We start from the raw sequence: 19,836 nt of genomic DNA, 5'->3' as shown, positions 1-19,836 counted from the left end.
AACACAAAGATTTTCTTATGCTCTACAAGCTAAAGTTATTGGTGCGTTCAGGCCCAATAGAGAGAATGATAAACTAACATATGCCATCGGAACTGCTGAACATAGTGGCCGAATGAGAGGTTTAGGATAGAACATTTCTTAGGAGCATGGTTTCCCTAACGACAGAGATACCTATAGAAGCCAATAGAGAAGGAAGGATAAGGAAGCAGCGCGGATCAGTAGGTTGTAGAAATATATTCGTGAGTCACGTGAGGTGTTGCTTCAAGCACAGGAGCGAGAAAAAGACATGCAAGCTAGAATGATGGAGGAAATTATAAAGCAAGTGCAAATAGCAATGAGTGCCCAAAGGCAGGCATCAGATCCAGGAATCAACATTAATATTAGCCCCCCTGATCAATTGAAAAGCAGCTACGCTTCCACGGAGTTGCCAAATCAAGATGACGCAATGCTAGGTTTTCCCGTGGATAACATCACTGTACCGTTTACATCATGTGAGCTACATATTCCAAAAGGGAATGCCACAATCCTGGTGGCTCTCGATGTTTTTTCTTCTCCAGATCCTACCAAGACACTAAGAATCCATGGGATAATAATACCACCTGGATATGTTAGCGTCTCAGTGGATAGAGTTAACAAAGGTTTTAGTGATCTGGCCCCACAAACGAAGCCGTTGGCCCACCAGTTATTCCCTAAAAACTGTCTTACGAGAAAAGTGAAAAGGAATTAAATGCTGCAGTATAAAAAGATGTGAACAGTTTCTTCAAAAAAGTAAGAAAGCAACGAGAAGCGAGAGAGAACCCAAAGAAAGCGTACTTCTACCTACCTTCAGATCTTCTAAGATGTGAACAGTTTCTTCGAAAAAGTAAGAAAGAAGGTGGAGACCCTGCCAAAATCGGACTACGACCGCTCTCTCACCAAGTCATTTAAGGCGGTGCAGAAAAAGACTAGAGCAGAGAAATGTGTTGCACAACTCGGACAACAATCACAACAATCAGTCCCCTCTCTTGTTATTCGTAATGAATATGGTTCAAACTTAGACTTACTGAATGTCGATTTTGAGGACCTGGTTCGGTTTTACGAGGATACTGGTTTGGACCTTGTCCAAGTGCTCGCTGAAGGATCATCTGCTCTGAAAGTGGATCCTTGGAAGAAATTTAAATATGGAAAGAGTCTATATAACCCTGAGGCCTTAGGTGAACTGGGTACGCAAATATACCTACTAAACAAGTGGTACATGGCGACGTGTGAACGAGGAGAGACGACCTTTATTTCTATTAGAGTTAGAAACCAACATTACTTACGTGGCGATGACGTTATATATGTCGAGTTTTTAGAATTACACCAACTATGCCACCTGGACTCTCTCGACAAAAGTCTTATTAGCTGCTGTTGTCTGTAAGTGTGATTATTTTCTACTATTAAAGTGTGTATATATAAAGCTATATGTATATATATAAATTATATATCCTCACACTATATTTTTATATATGCAGATATGAGATAACATAACTCAGAAAGAGAAAGGATAATGATATTGGTTTCGTTGATCAAATATCGTATTCAAACACCCTAATCCCCTACCTGAATGGAAAGCTGAACTCGAGAAAAATCTCATGAGGTTCTTAGTGAACCAACAAAACAAGGACATACTCTTTCCCTACAACTTCAAGTGAGTGTTAAATAATTAATGTCGATCATATGAACATTTGTTCAATTATTTGCTTACTAGCTAAGCTATCTTCCATATATATATGTTGACTCTAGTTAATGCCAATCATATTTGTGTATAAAACATATGCAGCAATCACTGGATATTGATGGTCATCGATATGGTCAATAGTCGGTTGAGCATCTTAGACTCGTTAAGAAAAGAGCAAACAGAATACCAAGACATGATAGATATTATTCAAAGGTAATTTGGTCTCTCTAGCAACTATATATACCCCGATCTCTTAACTATAATAATTATTAAAGGCCAAATTAATTTTTTATTTTATTGGACGCAGTGTTTGGAAAAGTTTCATTGAGGAACACCACATGAAACATTGCAAAGCGCCACTGGATGTAATCACACATAAAGTAAGTACTAGCTACATTTATATATATATATAATTTAATTAACACCATGCATGCTTTCAATTCACCGGATCTTTTTTCTCGTAAAAATGGATTCTGAGGCAAGAATAGGGACCAACTACTGCGGATACTATGTTTGCGAGTTCATCATGGCGTACTAAAAAAGAACTTCCGAAGAGATCCTCAAAGTACGTTATATAAATATATTCATATATTCATAATTTCTTTTATTGCTCATATATATAAGTAATCATGTGGCCAACACACACACACACACACACACACACACATATATATATATATATATATATATATATATATATATATATATATATATATATATTAATACTTTTCCTTTAATTTTTATGGAAGACTCTATGGTTGAAGGAAAAAGTCATACAACGTGACCAACTAAAAGCAATTCAAGAGACCATAGCAAGATTTCTTAATGACCAGGTCTTAAACCCCGCCGGCGAGTTCTACAATGACATGAACGAAACATGGAAGCCAAACCAGATGAAGTGAATTTGTTAGAAGCCAAACCAGATGAAGTGAATTTATTATCCTAAGGATATGATAGAATATACAATGCAAGCTTTATTTGTAATATATATACACACACATATTATATGTACATAAAATAACGTACAATATATGTATATGCATGTAATATATATGTTAGTTTCATACTTTAGTTTGTATAAAATGTTCGAACATTATAAGCGTGCAGAATACGTATATTATTAGTAGCGTAGAATACGTATTCGAAAACCAAAACGAAACATCAATTGAAAATAGAAACAAAAAAAAGAAAAAAAAGAAAACCTTTAGGTCCTGTTCGGCTTACCCCATATTCGGTTTGTTCGACTTCTTTTTTTCAGCCAGAACAGTGTTTTTCTCTCACAGCAATTCAGCCGGAACAGTGTTTTTCAGCCAGTTTCAGCCAAGTTTCAGACCAGCGAACAGGGCCCAACCGGGACTAAAGGGCTGGCCCACGTGGCCAGGCCGAGAGGCCTCTTTAGCCCCGGTTGGTATTACTAATCGGGATTGGGCGAGAAACCGGGACTAAAGAAGGGGGCCATTTAGTCCTGGATGCGTACTGCCGGTTGGGAAACCGGGATTGAAGGGGTTCTTCAATCGGGAGTACAGCTTGTTTCTGTACTAGTGAGAACTACAAATTTTGCAGCGCATCTTTGCACCCAACACGCTTCTTCTTTTCTAGCTTCTTTTGTTTGGGCTGAGACCCTTAGCTTCTTGTAGCCTTGTCTGCAATTTGATTGTGATACCGATATTTAATCAATGAAGCGAAGTTCAAAAAAAAAAAGAGAAGATATTACCATGACTCCATGAGCAAGGAGCAAGGTGCTGGGACGACCGATCCTAGCCAATCGGAATTCTATATTTGAAAATAATCGAAGCACGTTTTTTGAATGCTCTGGTCGATTTGCTGATATTTGCTTGCTTGCTTTCTCTCAACGTCAACTTTGACGGAGAAATCACGTTCACAAAAAAGTTGCTCTCGCTACGTGCTATGCTTAATTACGTAATTATATGATTCAGCACGGTACAAATGGGAAAGTACAAACAGGTAGGGTAAATCCCTTTTTGTTGATTTTTTTATGACCATGTAATTAAAACATCTATTGACTGTCACCCGTCAAAAAGAGACATTGTTGACCCCAACTAATAAAACAAAAGAAAAGGCCAATCACAGGACATAATTTGCACTCTCTCCGGACTCTTTTGTGAAGCGTGCGCTGAGGTTAACATGGAGATACCAAGACATCATCGTGGTGTACTAAGGTTGAGCAACTCTAAAAGGTTGCTAAATGAGTGCCCTTAAATCTTATTTTAGCAAAAATAATAAAAAATGGCCCTCCAACTTAAAGTTGGTAAAATAACTCACTAATAAAAAAGTAAAAGTATATGAGGCTCTCCAAATCCCCCTCTGGCCCTTCTCCCAAATGTCAAGTAGGAGGCCCCTACTTTTCAATTGTCTGTTTTTTGAAACACCTCCCATCAACCTGACTCCCACTGTTCCACGCCTGAGCAGGCACGCCACCCCGTCTGACCATCGTCGTGTCCACTAATCCCCCTCCACCCCACTTTCGGCCACCCCCGGATCAGACTCATGTCGCCTTCCTCAATTGATCCTAATGCTTTTAGAGCTCGCCGTCCATCCACTCGCACTACCACTGCCACTGTGCTGGCATTTGTTGCCGGCCCATGCCCGACTGTGACTGGATCCTGTCTCCCGCCCCTCCTTGACATAGCATGTTATCATCGAGGTTGGACTCACTATCACCGGGAAATGAGGAGGGGGAGGGGGATTTCCATGGTTGTAGGCTAGCGCAATTGCCTCCTCACCGGTGACTTCTCTCCTCCGAGGCCCCCTTCCCCGTTGACTTCCTCCACGATCGGCTCCCTTTCAGGTTGAGCACCCTCCTGGGCTGAGCTTGTTCCTCTGGTCGAGCTCCTTCCCGCCGAGCTCTCTCCCCAGCAAACCACCCTCCACGTCTAGGATTACCTCCCACTGCGCTAGATCTTAACATCATTGTCGGTTCAAAAAATTTCTAGAAAAACTAAAAAATTCATTGAAAAAATAGGAATTTTTTTAATACCGGGAGAGGTCACGCGTCGTAAGTCACAAGTCAAGCGATTTTTCGCCCGAAAAACGCGTGCTTCGTGGCCACCGGTGCTCGAACCCCTATCGTCCTGCTTCACGTCTTCGGCCCCTAACCACTCCACATGAAGAATGTTTGTGTCCAAATGAGATTTTCGTCTTAGACATTTTATGTCCATCTAATTTTGAAATGAGTATTTGGGACCCTAAACGAATTCAAATGAAAAAGTTGCCAACTACAAAGTTTTATAACTTTTCGAGATCTACAACTTTCATTTTGGTAGTTTCTCCATCCGAGGTTGTTTACAAAATTTAAATTTTAAATTTGAGAAATTCAAACGTAGTTTTCCATGACAAGATGATTTCAAATAAAAAAGTTATCAACTACAAAGTTTCATAACTTTTTTAGATCTACAAATTTCGTTTTTGCTATTTGTCCATCCCATGTCGTTTAAAAAATTCAAATTTAAAATTTTTAAAATTCAAACGTAGTTTTCCTTGAGAAGATGGTTTCAAATAAAAAAGTTGTCAACTACAAAGTTTCATAACTTTTTGGGGTGTACAACTTTCATTTTGGTAGTTTCTCCATCCGAGGTCGTTTACAAAATTTAAATTTCAAATTTTAGAAATTCAAACGTAATTTTCCTTAACAAGATGATTTCAAATCAAAAAGTTGTCAACTACAGAGTTTCATAACTTTCCAAGATCTACAACTTCTATTTTGGTCATTTATTGATCCGATGCAGTGGTAGTAACATTGTTCACAAATGTTACATATCTCTCTTATTGTTTATGAAACTATAAGAGAGATATGTAAATTTTGTAAAGAATGTTATTACCACTTTATCGGATCAAGAAATGACTAAAATAAAAGTTATAGATCTTGATAAGTTCTACAACTTCTATGTTCATGATTTTTTCAGCTGAAATCATTTAGTGTTCCAAAATGACGTTTGAAGTTGTCATTTTTTTAAATTCAAATTCAAATAGATAAAACACAGTCACATGAAATGATGGATAAAAATAATAGCGGTAATAACACAATGAATTGATAGAGAATGATTTTAGAATTTTTTAGAAAAAAACCATCAAATTTGAAGTTAGTATGAGGGAGAAAGACTAGTTACAAGTTTTAGCCAGAGATTAAAAAGAGAAATCAAGTTCTTCAACAATTTCAAATTTTAATTTCAAATAGTATTTTCAAGTAGTAAATGATCTCAAATGAAAAAGTTTTCAGCTACAAAGTTGCATAACTTTTCGAAATCTACAACTTTTGTTTTGGGCGTTTCTCCATCTGAGACCATTTGAAAAATTCAAATTTAAAATTTTAGAAATCAAACGTAATTTTCATTAGATAGATTATTTCAAATGAAAAATATTTGGACATCCAAACGATCTCAAATTAAAGAAGTTTGAACTACAAAGTTGTAGATCTCGTTGAGTACTACAACTTTGATATAAAGTTCGTCTTCATCGGACATCATACGAGAAACTTATGAAGTTTTCTGACAGCATATCACTGTCGGTTCAAGCAACGAACCGACAGTGATAGTATCAGTGTCAGTTTTTGGCTAAAACCGGCAGTGATGACCCAATATCACTGTCGGTTCTTGGCTAAAACCGACAGTGATATAAACCGACAGTGAATACTCAAATATCAGTGTCGGTTGGTCCTATCACTGCCGGTTTTAGCCAAAAACCGACAGTGATAGTCTATCACTGTCTGTCACTGCTGGTTTTTTAAAATTCGATGGTGATGAGGCCGATAATAATGTCTAATTCTGTAGTAGTGTCCCCACCGGCTCCAATCCCCCACCGAGCATCCTTCCCCTTAGTTGTTTGTGCATTAGGCATAAGTGTATAAGAAAGGAGAGAAAAAAAGGCAAGCTAGCAAATGGGTCCACATGTCATTGTGTATAAACATGAAAGTATATATGAGCTTGATTTAGGCAGTATTGCTCGAGATGACCGCAGAAACTAGGCTCCTACACAATAGTTAAGCCCCTACTAGATAAGTAGTAGTGAGATGCTCGCTGGGTGCCGCACACAACCCAACACGTGTTTGTCTTGCCACGCTCTCCTGGGCCCATTGCGTGTGCGCTCGCAACGGATCCCTCGCGCTTGATTGGCTGCATGCTTGCATGCGTCCGTCCAATTGTTTGTTTGACGCGAGTTTCTTAACCAACAAGGCATTCAATAATCACTTATCAACCTCTTTGACTTTTTTGGGTAGTCCCAATAGAAGGACTACTGGACTAGAATATTTTTTTGACATTAATTAGTGTGCCAAGTAAGTAAAATAATAAAGTGATATTGAAATTAGGGAGTAGAGAGAAAATAAATGGTTTCGTATGCAAGAAACTATGTCTATTAGTAGAGAGAAAATGATAAACTGGATCATAGAATTAAAAACCTCACATGGAACTAAGATAGGAAGATGTGTGATAATAGAAGATATGATAGAGAAGATATAAAATTAGATGAAAATTTGATTTGAAGAAACCATCAATTACGAATATAATTTTTATGTTTAGTGTCGATATTACTTGGTGGGTATGAAAGTTATTTTATAGTTTTATGGTGGGGACTGTCTTTTTTAGGCTAGTAACAACCTGCCTCGGACCAAGGTCTAAATTAAAATCCGCAATCCGCCTTAAAAAGAGTCCGGAGGGAGTAGTGCATTAACCCTAGTTCCTTACTAAGGCGATAGCACAAACATGATGCATCACAAAGAAGCAGAGCAACCCCAGCTCAGTGGTCTTTGTTTTTCTTTGGACACGAGCCCGGTGGTCATGTTGTTACTTCATGGACGTCACTTTCCCTTCTCACGCACAGTGCACAACCACTAGTTCACTACGAAAATGGTAGAGTTCTCTTAGTGTTTTTAAGTAATAATAACACTACTATTAGTCACAGTACATGTGAATCCTCACTAGGAGGCATTTGGTAGGAAAAAACTTATACTAGATATTGAATGCTAAACACTAGGAGAACCCCACATCACTAGAAAAAGTTTTATATTCTGGTTGTGGTTGCTAGAGATGGGAGTGAATTTGTATAATCAAAGTCTAATTTGACTCTAATTGCTTTGGATACATTTGGATGTGATTTATTTGGATCTGGATGGCCATCATCATCATTTGATCCAATAATAATATCCAAAATCCATTGGAGATTAACTCAAAAGGTCCAATGTCTATTAGTTTTGTTTGGACTTAAGAGGTAGACGGGCCTTTAATGTCTAGTTTTGATTTTATGACATGGAGCCACGTGTGTGTGTGTGTGTGTGTGTGTGTGTGTGTGTGTGTGTGTGTGTGTAGTCACATCAATATAGACAAAATCATCTCTCATGAACTTTTGTCAATTTCACTTATATCTAATAGTGTGAATATGAGATTTTAAATTCTAGGATCCGGCTTTCGACGTGGGGCAACATAAATATCTAGTCACATAGATCCAGTTTTAGGTGTACGTGGGCTTTTTAATTCTATGATCCACTTTTTGACATAGGATCAACACATGGCTTTTGAAGGCAAGGATCAACACATGGTTATGATAGTTTTGTTATTATTGGACCATGTTGGATAGATTTAGACTCAAAACCAATTGGATTAAACATGAGTCATTTAGTATTAGAGTAGGGCTGGACTTGGAATTTAGTTAGATTTGTTCATATGGATTTGGATCCCAATCCATTACCATGTCTCGTTGCAGATATGCTTGGACTTGTAGCTAGCACGGGTCGGCACAAGTGGAGAAATGCAGCACTCGAAGCACGCTCAGACACACTCACACACACAACTGCACAATGATCTACTGCCACCTTGTAAAAAGTCACCAGGGTCCTTTCAGTTAACTAAGCTGCAGAAGTATATAGGATCCGGTTCAGAAACTAGCAAAACGCATGGCAAATCACTACTACAGAATGGACTTGTTGTCCCGGGCGGTAACGGCCTTTAGTCCCGGTTACTACAGAAGTATAAGAAAGCAAATTAAACTAACGGTAAGGCTGGTTTGATCGATGTTGACGCTGCCGCTGCTTTATGCTGCCCATGTACAAGAATCACGTTGTCCAAAATATCTATTATATCTACAGTTAATTAGGAATCATGATAGCTGATGATCATTCTGATGTCTATCACGTCGTCGTCTCTCCATCTTTACTGCTTTACGCCAAACTGCGATCGCAACGTTAGGAATCGTGATAGCTGATGATGACCTGCATTGCCATTGCATGCCCAGGTGAGCCGCGTGACTGAATGCCCATCCTCTAAGACTGAGATCTGTCTGTCTCCCATCACATGCATGCGTGCGTGTCAGCGGCGTGTGTACTGGTATTACCGAGTTAGTGCGGTAAATCATTTGATCAAACCATTAAGTTTGCTCCAAAGACTTTGACACACGTCTGTCTGATATTGGACTAAGAACCTTGCAAAGAGAGATCCGGAAGGCTTATAGGGATAAAAGTTTAAGAATTACTCTATATTAATACTCCCTCCATCTGAAATATAAGGGATAAAAGTTTGTTCTAAGTCAAACTCAATTTTATAAGAAGGGTACTAATATCTACCACGTCAAAAAAGTTATATTATATTGCCCGCAAATAGTCTAAAATAAAAATATAGAAAAATTAACGGAAATGCTTGGCCACGGGGCCTCCGTCCCATCTGGACGCTGTGTCTCATTCCGCTCACTGATGCATCCTTCTACCACCGCGCGCCCCACCCTACGTCCCTCGCTCGCTTGCTCCTTGCTCCCACCCGTTGTGCGCCTCACCTGCGCCACTCGCTCCTCTCTCCCGCCCGTCGTGCGCCCCACCTGCACCTCGCTCCTCGCTTCGGCCGTGCGTTGCGCCGCCCGCTCCCTCCCGTAGCGCGCCGCCCGCTCGGCCGAGCCAAGGCCGGTGTTGCTGGTACTGGTGGTGGTGGTGCTTGCGCGTCGCCGATGGTGCTGGTGCTGGTGGTGCTCGCGTGCCACCTGCTCGCCGCCGGATACCACCCCAACAACCAGAATCGACCTGTCTCCGGCCTTCCCCTCCCCTATGTTGCAATGTATGTTTTAAGTGTTTTATATGTTTTAGAGGTATGCTGCAATAGTAACATATGGATGTTACAAAAATAGATCAGGATGTTGCACACATTACATATTTTGCAAGTGTTTTAAGAGGCATGTTGCAAGCATTTGTTCAAAATGTTTCATCTGTTTCTGGCATATGTTTGTAGCAAGTGTTTTATTTGGATGTTGCATATGTTTCACATACATGTTGCAAGTGTTTATCTGAATGTTGCATATGTTTCACACATATTTTGCAAGTGTTTTATCTTGATGCCGCATATGTTTCACACATATGTTGCAATAGTATGTTTCAAATGTTTCATCATCTGTGTCAGACGTATGATGCATTCAAGTGTTTCATGTTGCAAGTGTTTCACGGGGCACGGTGAGTGACGGGCGCATGACCCGGGCGCTAGGGGATGGGGCGTGGCGAACTAGGGGCCGGCGGACGAGGGCACAACGAGATGGGGGCTAGTTCCTGGATCTCGTCCACGTGGAGAGAGAGGAGGGAGTCAGGGGGAAGGAGCGAGGCGCAGCGACGAGGGAGGGAAGGGGGCGTTGCCGAAGTGCCGCATGAGATGGCATGGCGAGGCGGAGGGCGGGCTGTGCGGCCATCCGGGCGCGAGGAGCGGGGGCACAACGTCGAGGGTGGGGTGCGCGTGCGAGTCGAAGCAACACGAATGGAGGCGGGCTGCGTGGGCGTCCGGACGGTCGGGAGCTAGCCACGCCCAAAAATTAATCTAAATCCATGGTTCAGGAAGTATCATTTTTTCATGTAATTTACCAACATATGTACTCAAATGAAATTCAATATTTCTTAACAAAATGGTACATGCTCAAAATTAAGTTTAAATTGAATGTTAAAATTAAAAAAAAAACATTGAAAAGAAGCTCATTATTTATACGACAACTGAAATCGTCATTGGCTTTGGTCTTTATATGCCAAGGTCATCGTGTAGACGTTTTGCATGCTTTTAAATTTAATTTTGAACTAAAACTTAATTTTGGGCATAAATTTGGATTTCACTTGAGCACACTTGTTGAGAAATTACATGAAAAAAAAGATATTACTTTCCGAGCCATGCATTTAGATGCTTTTTTCTCGGATTTTTTGAGACTATTTGGAGGCTAAACAAATTACAGAAAATTCAAATAAAGCATTACAGGAAGATTTTTAATTTTAGAACTACAAAAATGTAAGATGCCAAATTAAAGCAAAATGTCTAGTTCTTGACTATTTTCATGTACATGAAAAGTTACAAATTTTTTGGAGGTCTTTAGGTCCCTCATTTTGGGTTGACAAGAAGAAAAAAAACTATGAAATAAAAAAATCACTTAACCGTAGCAGTGGTAAATATCCGGGAGCCTATCAGCTTTCCAGTTGCCGACACACTTACAGATAAGTTTTTTGACACAGACTTACAGATAAGTTAACCAGCCGTCTGGTGGTAGCCGATAAGTCTATGGGAAATAATTAGGCTACGTGGACTACACTAGGCTGGCTTCCGACAAGGAGCCGATTACTGTACTATCGGCATTCAGCTAGCTTGACAGCCTTCTATTCTTACAAATCTTCCATCACAGCATTTACTTCTGAAATTCTCTATCAAATCAGTATTGTTGTTAAAAAGTTCTCCCCTAGTGCCATATTGCTTCCTGCTGTGGTTACATAATCTCTCTCTCCCTGATCAGTCTGTCTGTCTCCCTTGTTCCTTGCAACTGTAAATTAAACGTAACTATAGCAGTTAGCCAGTTACCATGCACGCAGAAAGGGGAGCAAGCAAGCACGCATTGCCAGAAAGTTGACTAGCTGGTGGCCACCCAAAATGCATCGCATGTTTACCGTCTTTTCTCCTCTCGTTAGGCACGAACACAGAACACGTACAAAAACGCAGCGCACGAAGTGATCAAGCCACGCACTGACTCTGCAAGCAAGCATGGCACCATCACCTACTGTTCGCCATTCCAGCGCACGTCCAGATTCCAGAACAGCAGCAGCAGCAGCAAACACAGTGCCGACGAGCTCAGCACGCGAGATCAACGGCCGGCCTCCCGGCGTCAAGTCAAGCTCAGCATCATCGTGCAACACGCATCTCGCCGGACATTATTGGCTCCCCCACGAACCGAGGCTTTTTCCCCCCGGTGGTGCGGCTGCTGTTTCCACAGGAGTCACGCTGTCCCGTCCAATCAGTCTATTTGCTTATTGGTTGACTTATCAGTCATGGTATAGTATTTTTCTCTCACCATAAACCAGTACCAGTCGGACTTATCAGTCCAGAAACCGATCAACAAATGTGCTGAATATCTATCCCGTCGTCGTCCTTGCTTCTCTGCGCGTGGTAGTGGCAGTGGCATCGCCTTCGTCTCCGGCCGGCCCCTCTTTTCCCCGCTAGTGCACCGGCCATGACTAGCAAACTGCTCAGTAGACCATGTGGTGATGTAAACTCAGCTTGGATCGACCAATGATGGCCGATGAGTGAGGGGCATTTCCATGTTCATTATGCAAACCGTGCCTGTGTCAGCTGTCAAGCGTGTGTAATCTGCTGCCTCTTTTCATCTTTAGGCCAACTTCCGTTGCTTGCTATTGGCTCATCTGTTCGGCAGCCACTTCACTGATCTGTCATTCTCCGGACATTATTGGAACGTGTTAATTAGCAAATCGTGCAGGACGGGTAACTTGGACACTGCTCAGTAGACCAGACCATTGGGGCATGCACTGCTCAGTAGACCATTTGGACACTGCTCAGTAGACCATGTGAACTTACACGACCTGATGACCGGTCACCATTGTGATGTCTATGAAAAGCAACCATGTAGTGTGAACTGTCAGGCTGCCCATCATTTGGCCAACTGCCACTGCAATTTATGCTCACAGGTAAGCATGACACAGAGGCTGATATGTTTGGGTCATTGGGTGAGCCACTTCACCGAAATGTCCTTCTCTAGGGATTGGAATGGTTCAATCCTAGGATGATACGGAGCAGGAATAATCCGGCATAGATCCTTATCAACAGTCGAAGCCACAAGCCCGGAAGAGTTTTTGGAAGGTCCACACTCCACACACCACAGCCCCACACGGACGGCCAACTTTCCCAGTCTTCTCCATTGCATGAATGCATCAATCGTTGTGCCTCCAATGACGCGGCAAGTTCGTGCCATGGAAAGGTGAAGTGAAGGGACCAATTGGGATAGCCATTCTGATAAAAGATGCAGACGACATCCATTCCAACATTGAACCCATTGACCAGCTGAATAGAGAGGGGTCTTCAACAATGGCAGCACCTTTGCATCCTGTACAAAACCAGTAATCCATGGAGCATCCCAACCTATTGCAGTGTCATGGAGCGTTCTTTTCCATCAAATTGGAGCGTTCTTTCCCTCGTGAAAAAGCTGAGCTTTCACCATCCGCTGCCCACTCCAGACAAAGGGGCGTGCCTCTTTATTTGATGCATACTATTTGTTGTATGCACAAATATTCCTTGACACTGATACTGGACAAGGAGACCTCTGCAGTGCCAAGGTTAGTGGAACTATGAACTATCCAAACAATGTTTTCAAGTGGTCTAGTCGAACCTAATCGCCATGTGACCGACCAGACGACTAATCGTGATTACTCGTCGACCAGGCTGATTAGTCTAGCAGAGTGGATTGTTTCTTTTTCCTTTGGAACCAGAGAATAGCAAAGGGACAACAGTATAGCACAGCACAGCAAGCAACCTAGCGGTCTAGTGGAGAGCTAGAGAGGCTGCAGAGTGAGGGATGGGGGAGGAGGGAAGAAGATGGAGAGGGGAAAGGCACATACCGTCGTCGGAGCAGCTCATCACGAAGACCACGGCCACTTGACCTGGCAGAGGGTGCCGTTGGCTTCACAGCTCACCAAAGAGGAGAATAGCGTGCAAGGAAGGGGAATAGCACACGAGGGAGGGGAATAGCTCACGAGAGAGAGGGAATCGTGCGCGGGAGGCAGTAAACACATGCGTGGGAGTGGAGGCGCGCGGGGAAAAATTGCGGCCGCCCTCCGCCCTGCGTTTGCCACCGTGCCTCCGGTGTATTGGGGTGCCTATTCTAACTCTAATAGGCCAAATTGGAAGCTCAATAGGCCACATATAGGCCCAGTTGAACAGGCCCAAAAAAAACAGAGCAACCACACTGATCGTCCATGGCTTAGTCGAACGACTAATCATGATTAGTCATTGACTAATCGGACGACTAGCTTTCTAGTCGAGCTAATCGAATCGGACCTCCTAATCGAACACCAGAAACCGATTAGGACGAGTAATCGCGATTAATCGGACGACTTGAAAACATTGTATCCAAAGGTGTAATCATGCAATACAAGCCACTGGGTAGTTAAAGTGACCAAGCGCCGTACATTGCGTAAATTTGGGCCAGTCGTACAGAGAACATGCACAACGGAGTCGCCCCCGAATGGACGGTCCTCTATATCCTTGAGAGTACAACTGATAGATGAGCTTATTATTTGGAGGTGATGGATATAGGGCAATCACCTCTGCATTGTGTGATCTTCTTAGTTCAGTTCCAATCTGATGCTCTGGTGTAATCACTTTTGTAGGTTTGTTATTTCTAACAAAAGCAACCTCTTTATCTTCCCCACATGTTAGGATTGAATAGATAGCCCCCAAACAACACATTAAGATGCATTTCTTGGTCGAGAGAGAGGCTTCAGGTTCTTAGCAAGAGGAGAGCTGCAGCTTCCAGGAAAACAGTGCGATACCTGCCGAAGTCATGAAAATCACTCGGTCAGTTTGGTTCAGGAGCACTCTCATAAAGCAGCAAGGTGGAGCAACGTCTTCCAGGTGCAATAAAAGATACGTGAACTAACAACCACCAAAAAGGAGCAAAATCCTCAAAGAAAAGGTCAATTTTAATCTCAGGGATGAATCTACCAGTCAGTTCATGAACAGGTTTTAGTAGTCTCATCTCTCATCGCAGATGATTAGGCATGAGTGGAACATCATATTCAGCCCACCACCAAAAAGAACTCACCAGCAAAGTGCAGGCCCCAAAAAAGTATAATCTAATTACAAGATGCTTTGACCATACAAGAAAGCATCATTCACCCATTCACGTCACCAGCCGCCAGTACATTCCACACCCTTGCTTCCGATATTTTCCTTGCTTGAATATGTGAATGGCATCCGGTGCCCTATGCTTTTGTCATCAACGATCCAGCAGTTATGAACAGTGACAAGCAGGAGATATGGTAGCTGACTCGTGATGATCAAGATTCAGATAACTGAGCTTCACGCTGGGGATCTGGGCTGGATCTCTTCCTTTTCATGTTCGATGATTCAACGGTCATTAAGCATCATCATAAAGTGCCAACTAACAGCAGCACTATGTTGTGGGAGTTCAGTCGTTGATGGTGATAACTGGTATAAGCTCCAGATAGCAACACTTTGCACTGCAGTTTTTGACACAAGAATGTGGAAACTGAAAGTAACAGACCCCCACCCGGCCCACGAGATGCCAATCTGGCAACCATCCCAATCAACACATTCCTCCTATATAAAGCACAAACCATAAGCCTCTCCTCGCAGCTCATACTAGAACATACAGCATATCACAAGAGACAACATAACCAATGGCTATGGGGGCTGTGAAGCATACCTTGAAAGTGTTTCCATGGCTCCTACTCTTCGCACAATTGGCTGTGGCCACCACCTCCAAGTGCACAAATGCCACAAATGGGACTGAGACTGACAGCCTGGGTGCAATGAAGCTGAAGCTGATTGCCATTGCATCCATCCTCACAGCTGGAGCAGCTGGTGTGCTGGTGCCAGTACTTGGCCGCTCCATGGCCGCGCTACATCCTGATGGTGACATCTTTTTCGCTGTCAAGGCATTTGCAGCTGGTGTCATCCTGGCCACAGGCATGGTCCACATTCTGCCAGCAGCATTTGATGGGCTGACATCCCCATGCCTCTACAAAGGTGGCAGTGGTGGGAACATTTTCCCCTTTGCAGGCCTCATTGCAATGTCTGCTGCAATGGCCACAATGGTGATAGACTCACTAGCTGCCGGATACTACCGCCGGTCTCACTTCAAGAAGGCACGGCCAATCGACAACCTAGAGATCCATGAACAACCGGGAGATGAGGAGAGGACTGGGCATGCACAACATGTGCATGTGCACACCCATGCAACACATGGGCATTCACACGGAGAGGCGGATGTCATCAGTTCACCAGAGGAGGCTTCAATAGCTGATACAATCCGGCACAGGGTGGTATCTCAGGCAAGTGCAGTCCCTTGGTGTCCATAAACCTCCCTTGCAAATAGTACTGATAAAAGTTGAAGTCAGTGCAGCAAAGAAAATCATAAAAAAAGCATGGCATTACTTTAAATAGAATCAAGAATACACCATTTTTCCATGAGTAGTGCATAACAATCAAGATATCACAGCAGTTTGCTGAATTAGCTTCAAATGTCTCATTATGATCAATCATATATTTACATTGTAAGATACATATAATTGTCATTCATAGCCACTGACACCCTTCCCCAGACCCCGCACAGAGCGGGAGCTCTCTGCACTGGGTACGCCCCTTTAGTTCCAGAGAACAAAAGGCATAAATATATCTTTACAGTTCCCAAAACACATTAATGAAGAAATATAGATTGGGACAAGGAGATAAATACCTAAAAAGTGGGTGTTAACTTGTGCTTCAGAGCATAATGTTCCTCTCCAGCCTGAGAGAAGTGAGCGCACTGTCCATCAGCTAGGTAGAATTTTCAGGACAAAAATATATTGAAATAACAAAGTAAATCTCTCAACATGCAGGTCCTTGAGCTTGGAATCTTGGTGCATTCAGTGATAATTGGAGTGTCCTTAGGTGCATCTGTGAGGCCATCCACCATCAGGCCTCTTGTTGGTGCCCTTAGCTTCCATCAATTCTTTGAAGGCATTGGCTTGGGTGGTTGCATTGTGCAGGTATATACTTGGACCATATCCTACAATACCTGAATATATCTCGCTGAAAAAAACTAACCATTCTCTATGCTTTGGCCCTTTGACTAAAATAACGAGAAGCTACAGCTTTTATGAAAAAGGCACTTTTATAAGTCAGCATGTCAGAAAATTTATACTAAGTGCCCCTTCGGCAGAATGGGGGGATAAACAAGAGGAAGGAAAAAAAAGGAGATGTACAAAGTTAAAATGGAACATTCTTCAACAGCAACATGGCATATTATACAAGTACAAACTATTGCAAATCAATTTTTATAGTAACAACAGAAGGCACATAATATAACACTGATCAACAATCAATTGTTGAACAGACATGTTTCGAAAGCTAAATCAAATAAATCTCAAACTTTTTTGAGAGAGAAAATCAACTTTTACCAATTACTCCATGCAAATAGACCCTAGCAATGATATGTTAACATTTATTCAATAAATAAAATAAATGAACACAAAGAAGAAAGAATTAACCTCATATTTCGCTTCACAACAACAACAAAAAACTAACATCCTCTGGCTCCCATTTCTCGCTGCAGGCAAATTTCAAGTTGAGGGCTACCGTCATGATGGCAATTTTTTTCTCCCTGACGGCACCCATTGGCATTGCATTAGGGATTGCAATTTCATCTAGCTACAATGGCCATAGCACTACAGCCTTCATTGTTGAAGGAGTGTTCAACTCAGCCTCAGCAGGAATTTTGATCTACATGTCATTAGTCGATCTTCTGGCCACAGATTTCAATAAACCCAAACTACAGACGAATACAAAGCTTCAGCTGATGACATACCTTGCACTTTTCTTAGGTGCAGGGATGATGTCCATGCTTGCTATATGGGCATAGATCTTCAAACCACCAGAGGATGGCTAGAGTTGAAGACATAATTTTATTTGTCCAAGAGTTCTCCATTTTCTCAAATAAGACACCCTTGTTGAAGGGTTCATCATATTAATCCACGAGTTCTCCATTTTCCATACATATAGCCTCAGACGGTCCTTTGTATGTACTTCATAATGTGAGATTGCATGATCCATTATTCGTTAGCATAATCCTATATCCTAAAGTTATGTTAGTCATTAGCTGTAGGTCCTGTCCAGAGCTGTCAGTCGTAAAGAGAGACTTGAGCCCATTTTATCATACAATCAACCAATCTGTATCTTTTAGCTTATCGCAATAACCAGAAGAAACATGTGAAATTCATAGTTAAACATATGACCTGAGAGGTACAAACTACAAAGGTCATGAATATATGCAGCCATGCAGGAAAATCAACAGTAGTACACTCTTCTGAGAAAAACATGTTTTAACAAATACTGATCGAAGTGATATTAGAAGGAATCCACCTTGGTCCTATGTTGAGATAAATCTTCATAGAAGATTGACATCCTTTAGAAAGAATGCCAAATTAACAAAAAAAAGGCTGTAAGAGTTTAGAAGCCCTTTGTAAATTCTTAGGGATGTATACATTACTTTGTGATTAGCCTCTTGTACAGGAGGTTCTTTGCTTATGCGCATTTAGGCTATTGAACAGAATCGTGCAGCATTTTTCAACAAAATCCCATTGATCCTATAATAAAGTTTAGATGTTGGATAAAGGTTGCTATAGGTCAAAAGATATAAAAAAGGTGCAGCAATTAACGACCATACCAACTTTCACGTGTACTTCAAGGTAATTAATTTTTCTCCTTATGGAATAATAACATTATAACAATCATCAATAACGAGTCGGACCAGAGCTAATAAAGGTTACCAGTGTGCATAGAAAAATATCCACATTGAAGCAGATATTACAAGTATCACCCAATACCTATGTTGATAGATTTTATCTCACAAAAAACCAGAATGACAACACATATCAGCTGTGTTCAAGGCACATGCACATGCTTAAATAGAATCAAACCAAATAACCAAAAAGGACCTAAATACAACCAACGGTAGTTTCAATGAGCATTGTAACTAAAATAACATCGAACACAGTTTCCAAATTGAATAGGTACAAAAGGTCCAACTTCATATTGCTCCATAACCATAACTGATAAGATTTACTGCAAAATCACGAGCTTTAAAAGGTTGCGGTGTAGTGTGATGGCGTAGCACAACTATTCCTCCTAAATAGCATGCACTTAACATACACAAGGCCAAAGCCAACATGCTACAAGCTTAATCGACCTTTCCCTTCCCCTTGGAATCATCACTCACTTGAGAGGATGTTGGCTCGTTGATACTCGCTTTGGCGTTTGCCAGGAAGGTGGGATCTGGCTGTGGCTCTTGGTCTGGAGTCTCCTTCATCGCCATGAATATGTAAAAGCCGATCACCAGATTAACTGATATGACAGCCAGGAACCCGCTGGCGAGTGTCTGTGCCGAGGATGACATCTGGCTCACACCTGAAATTAAGAAAAAACTACCATTACCAAATAAAATTTTTGTACTGCATGTCTGCATCTGAACACAGTAGATGGAGCACACCAGGCAGCAATGAAAACAGGTTAACAGAAGCCGAACCTGGAAACACCTGGTAGTAGAACCCATACATGATCGCAACCGGGGCCATCCACATCACCATGGATGTAACCGCAAACTTTGTGATCACTCCTGACATTGCCTCTCCGGATGGGGAAGCTGAAATCAACGTAATCCGCAGTTCAGCTAGAGCCCAAAAATAGGGAGTAAACTGCTTTTAACGCACGCGCGCACACATAAAGCAAGCAACTCCTCACTTCCTCAGTAAACTGCACGGGTAGATTGGAGCGTACATCTCAGCCAGAAAGATTTGGACTAGACCATTGGCAGCAAAAAGGGATCCCGCGAGACAGGCTAGAGGATTTCTTACCAACAAAAGACGAAGTCAGTTCGATTTCCGATTGGGTCTCCGCTCGACGCCGCCCCAGCAGAGGTGAGGGCAGCAACAGCTCCAATCCCGGAAGAACTCCTTCCGAGCGGCTAGTAGAGTGTGCTTGGTGGCCGGAGGAGATTCGACGCCGAGAGATGGAAGAGGCGACGAGACGAGAGAGGGTTGCGGTCCGGAGGCTGCGGAGCCGTCGATTGGATCGAACCTGCCTGTTGCCTGCCACGACGGGAAAAGGAGGAGACGGAGA

General features: G+C 42.1%; 2 protein-coding genes and 1 long non-coding RNA gene across 6 annotated transcripts; 1 reads left to right on the top strand and 2 right to left on the bottom strand.

Moving 5' to 3' along the window:
- Nucleotides 1-13,818: 13,818 nt before the first annotated feature.
- LOC136497427 (uncharacterized) lies at nucleotides 13,819-15,523 on the bottom strand. Its single transcript, XR_010769314.1, has 3 exons — nucleotides 15,386-15,523; nucleotides 14,762-15,279; nucleotides 13,819-14,489 (listed from the first exon to the last, which is right to left on the bottom strand). It is a non-coding gene; the product is annotated as an uncharacterized lncRNA (long non-coding RNA).
- LOC136497426 (zinc transporter 3-like) lies at nucleotides 15,291-17,581 on the top strand. Its single transcript, XM_066493223.1, has 3 exons — nucleotides 15,291-16,013; nucleotides 16,560-16,709; nucleotides 17,276-17,581. The coding sequence occupies exons 1-3, from the start codon at nucleotides 15,360-15,362 to the stop codon at nucleotides 17,579-17,581; spliced, it is 1,110 nt and encodes a 369-aa protein (XP_066349320.1). The 5' UTR covers nucleotides 15,291-15,359.
- On the bottom strand, nucleotides 15,926-19,814 carry LOC136497425 (uncharacterized). 4 transcript variants are annotated; one of them, XM_066493219.1, is made up of 5 exons: nucleotides 19,572-19,814; nucleotides 19,244-19,470; nucleotides 18,938-19,125; nucleotides 16,418-16,468; nucleotides 15,926-16,059 (listed from the first exon to the last, which is right to left on the bottom strand). In XM_066493219.1, exons 2-4 carry the CDS (start codon nucleotides 19,338-19,340, stop codon nucleotides 16,418-16,420), a joined length of 336 nt encoding a protein of 111 aa, XP_066349316.1. In that variant the 5' UTR covers nucleotides 19,341-19,470; nucleotides 19,572-19,814; the 3' UTR covers nucleotides 15,926-16,059. The 4 variants fall into 4 exon arrangements, with proteins under 4 accessions (XP_066349316.1, XP_066349315.1, XP_066349318.1 ...); XM_066493218.1 differs by having other exon boundaries at nucleotides 19,244-19,360; nucleotides 19,572-19,811; XM_066493221.1 differs by lacking the exons at nucleotides 15,926-16,059; nucleotides 16,418-16,468 and adding an exon at nucleotides 17,637-17,789 and having other exon boundaries at nucleotides 19,244-19,360; nucleotides 19,572-19,810.
- Between the last annotated feature and the right edge of the window lie 22 nt (nucleotides 19,815-19,836).

The sequence above is a fragment of the Miscanthus floridulus genome, chromosome 12 (genome assembly GCF_019320115.1).
Source record: "Miscanthus floridulus cultivar M001 chromosome 12, ASM1932011v1, whole genome shotgun sequence".
NCBI lineage: Eukaryota > Viridiplantae > Streptophyta > Magnoliopsida > Poales > Poaceae > Miscanthus > Miscanthus floridulus.
Note: the sequence above shows the minus strand (reverse complement) of the source record. Positions and strands in the feature narration are given on the sequence as shown.

Bases quoted from the DNA above. Each gene is read 5' to 3' on its own strand.
- LOC136497426 (XM_066493223.1), top strand. From the start codon at position 15,360: ATGGCTATGGGGGCTGTGAAGCATACCTTGAAAGTGTTTCCATGGCTC. The intron at 16,014-16,559 runs GCAAGTGCAGTC...CTCAACATGCAG, and splicing joins GGCACAGGGTGGTATCTCAG to GTCCTTGAGCTTGGAATCTT. The intron at 16,710-17,275 runs GTATATACTTGG...TTCTCGCTGCAG, and splicing joins TGGGTGGTTGCATTGTGCAG to GCAAATTTCAAGTTGAGGGC.
- LOC136497425 (XM_066493219.1), bottom strand. From the start codon at position 19,340: ATGTCAGGAGTGATCACAAAGTTTGCGGTTACATCCATGGTGATGTGG. The intron at 19,126-19,243 runs GTTCGGCTTCTG...TCTTAATTTCAG, and splicing joins CTACTACCAGGTGTTTCCAG to GTGTGAGCCAGATGTCATCC. The intron at 16,469-18,937 runs GTGAGTGATGAT...CACTTCTCTCAG, and splicing joins ACGAGCCAACATCCTCTCAA to GCTGGAGAGGAACATTATGC.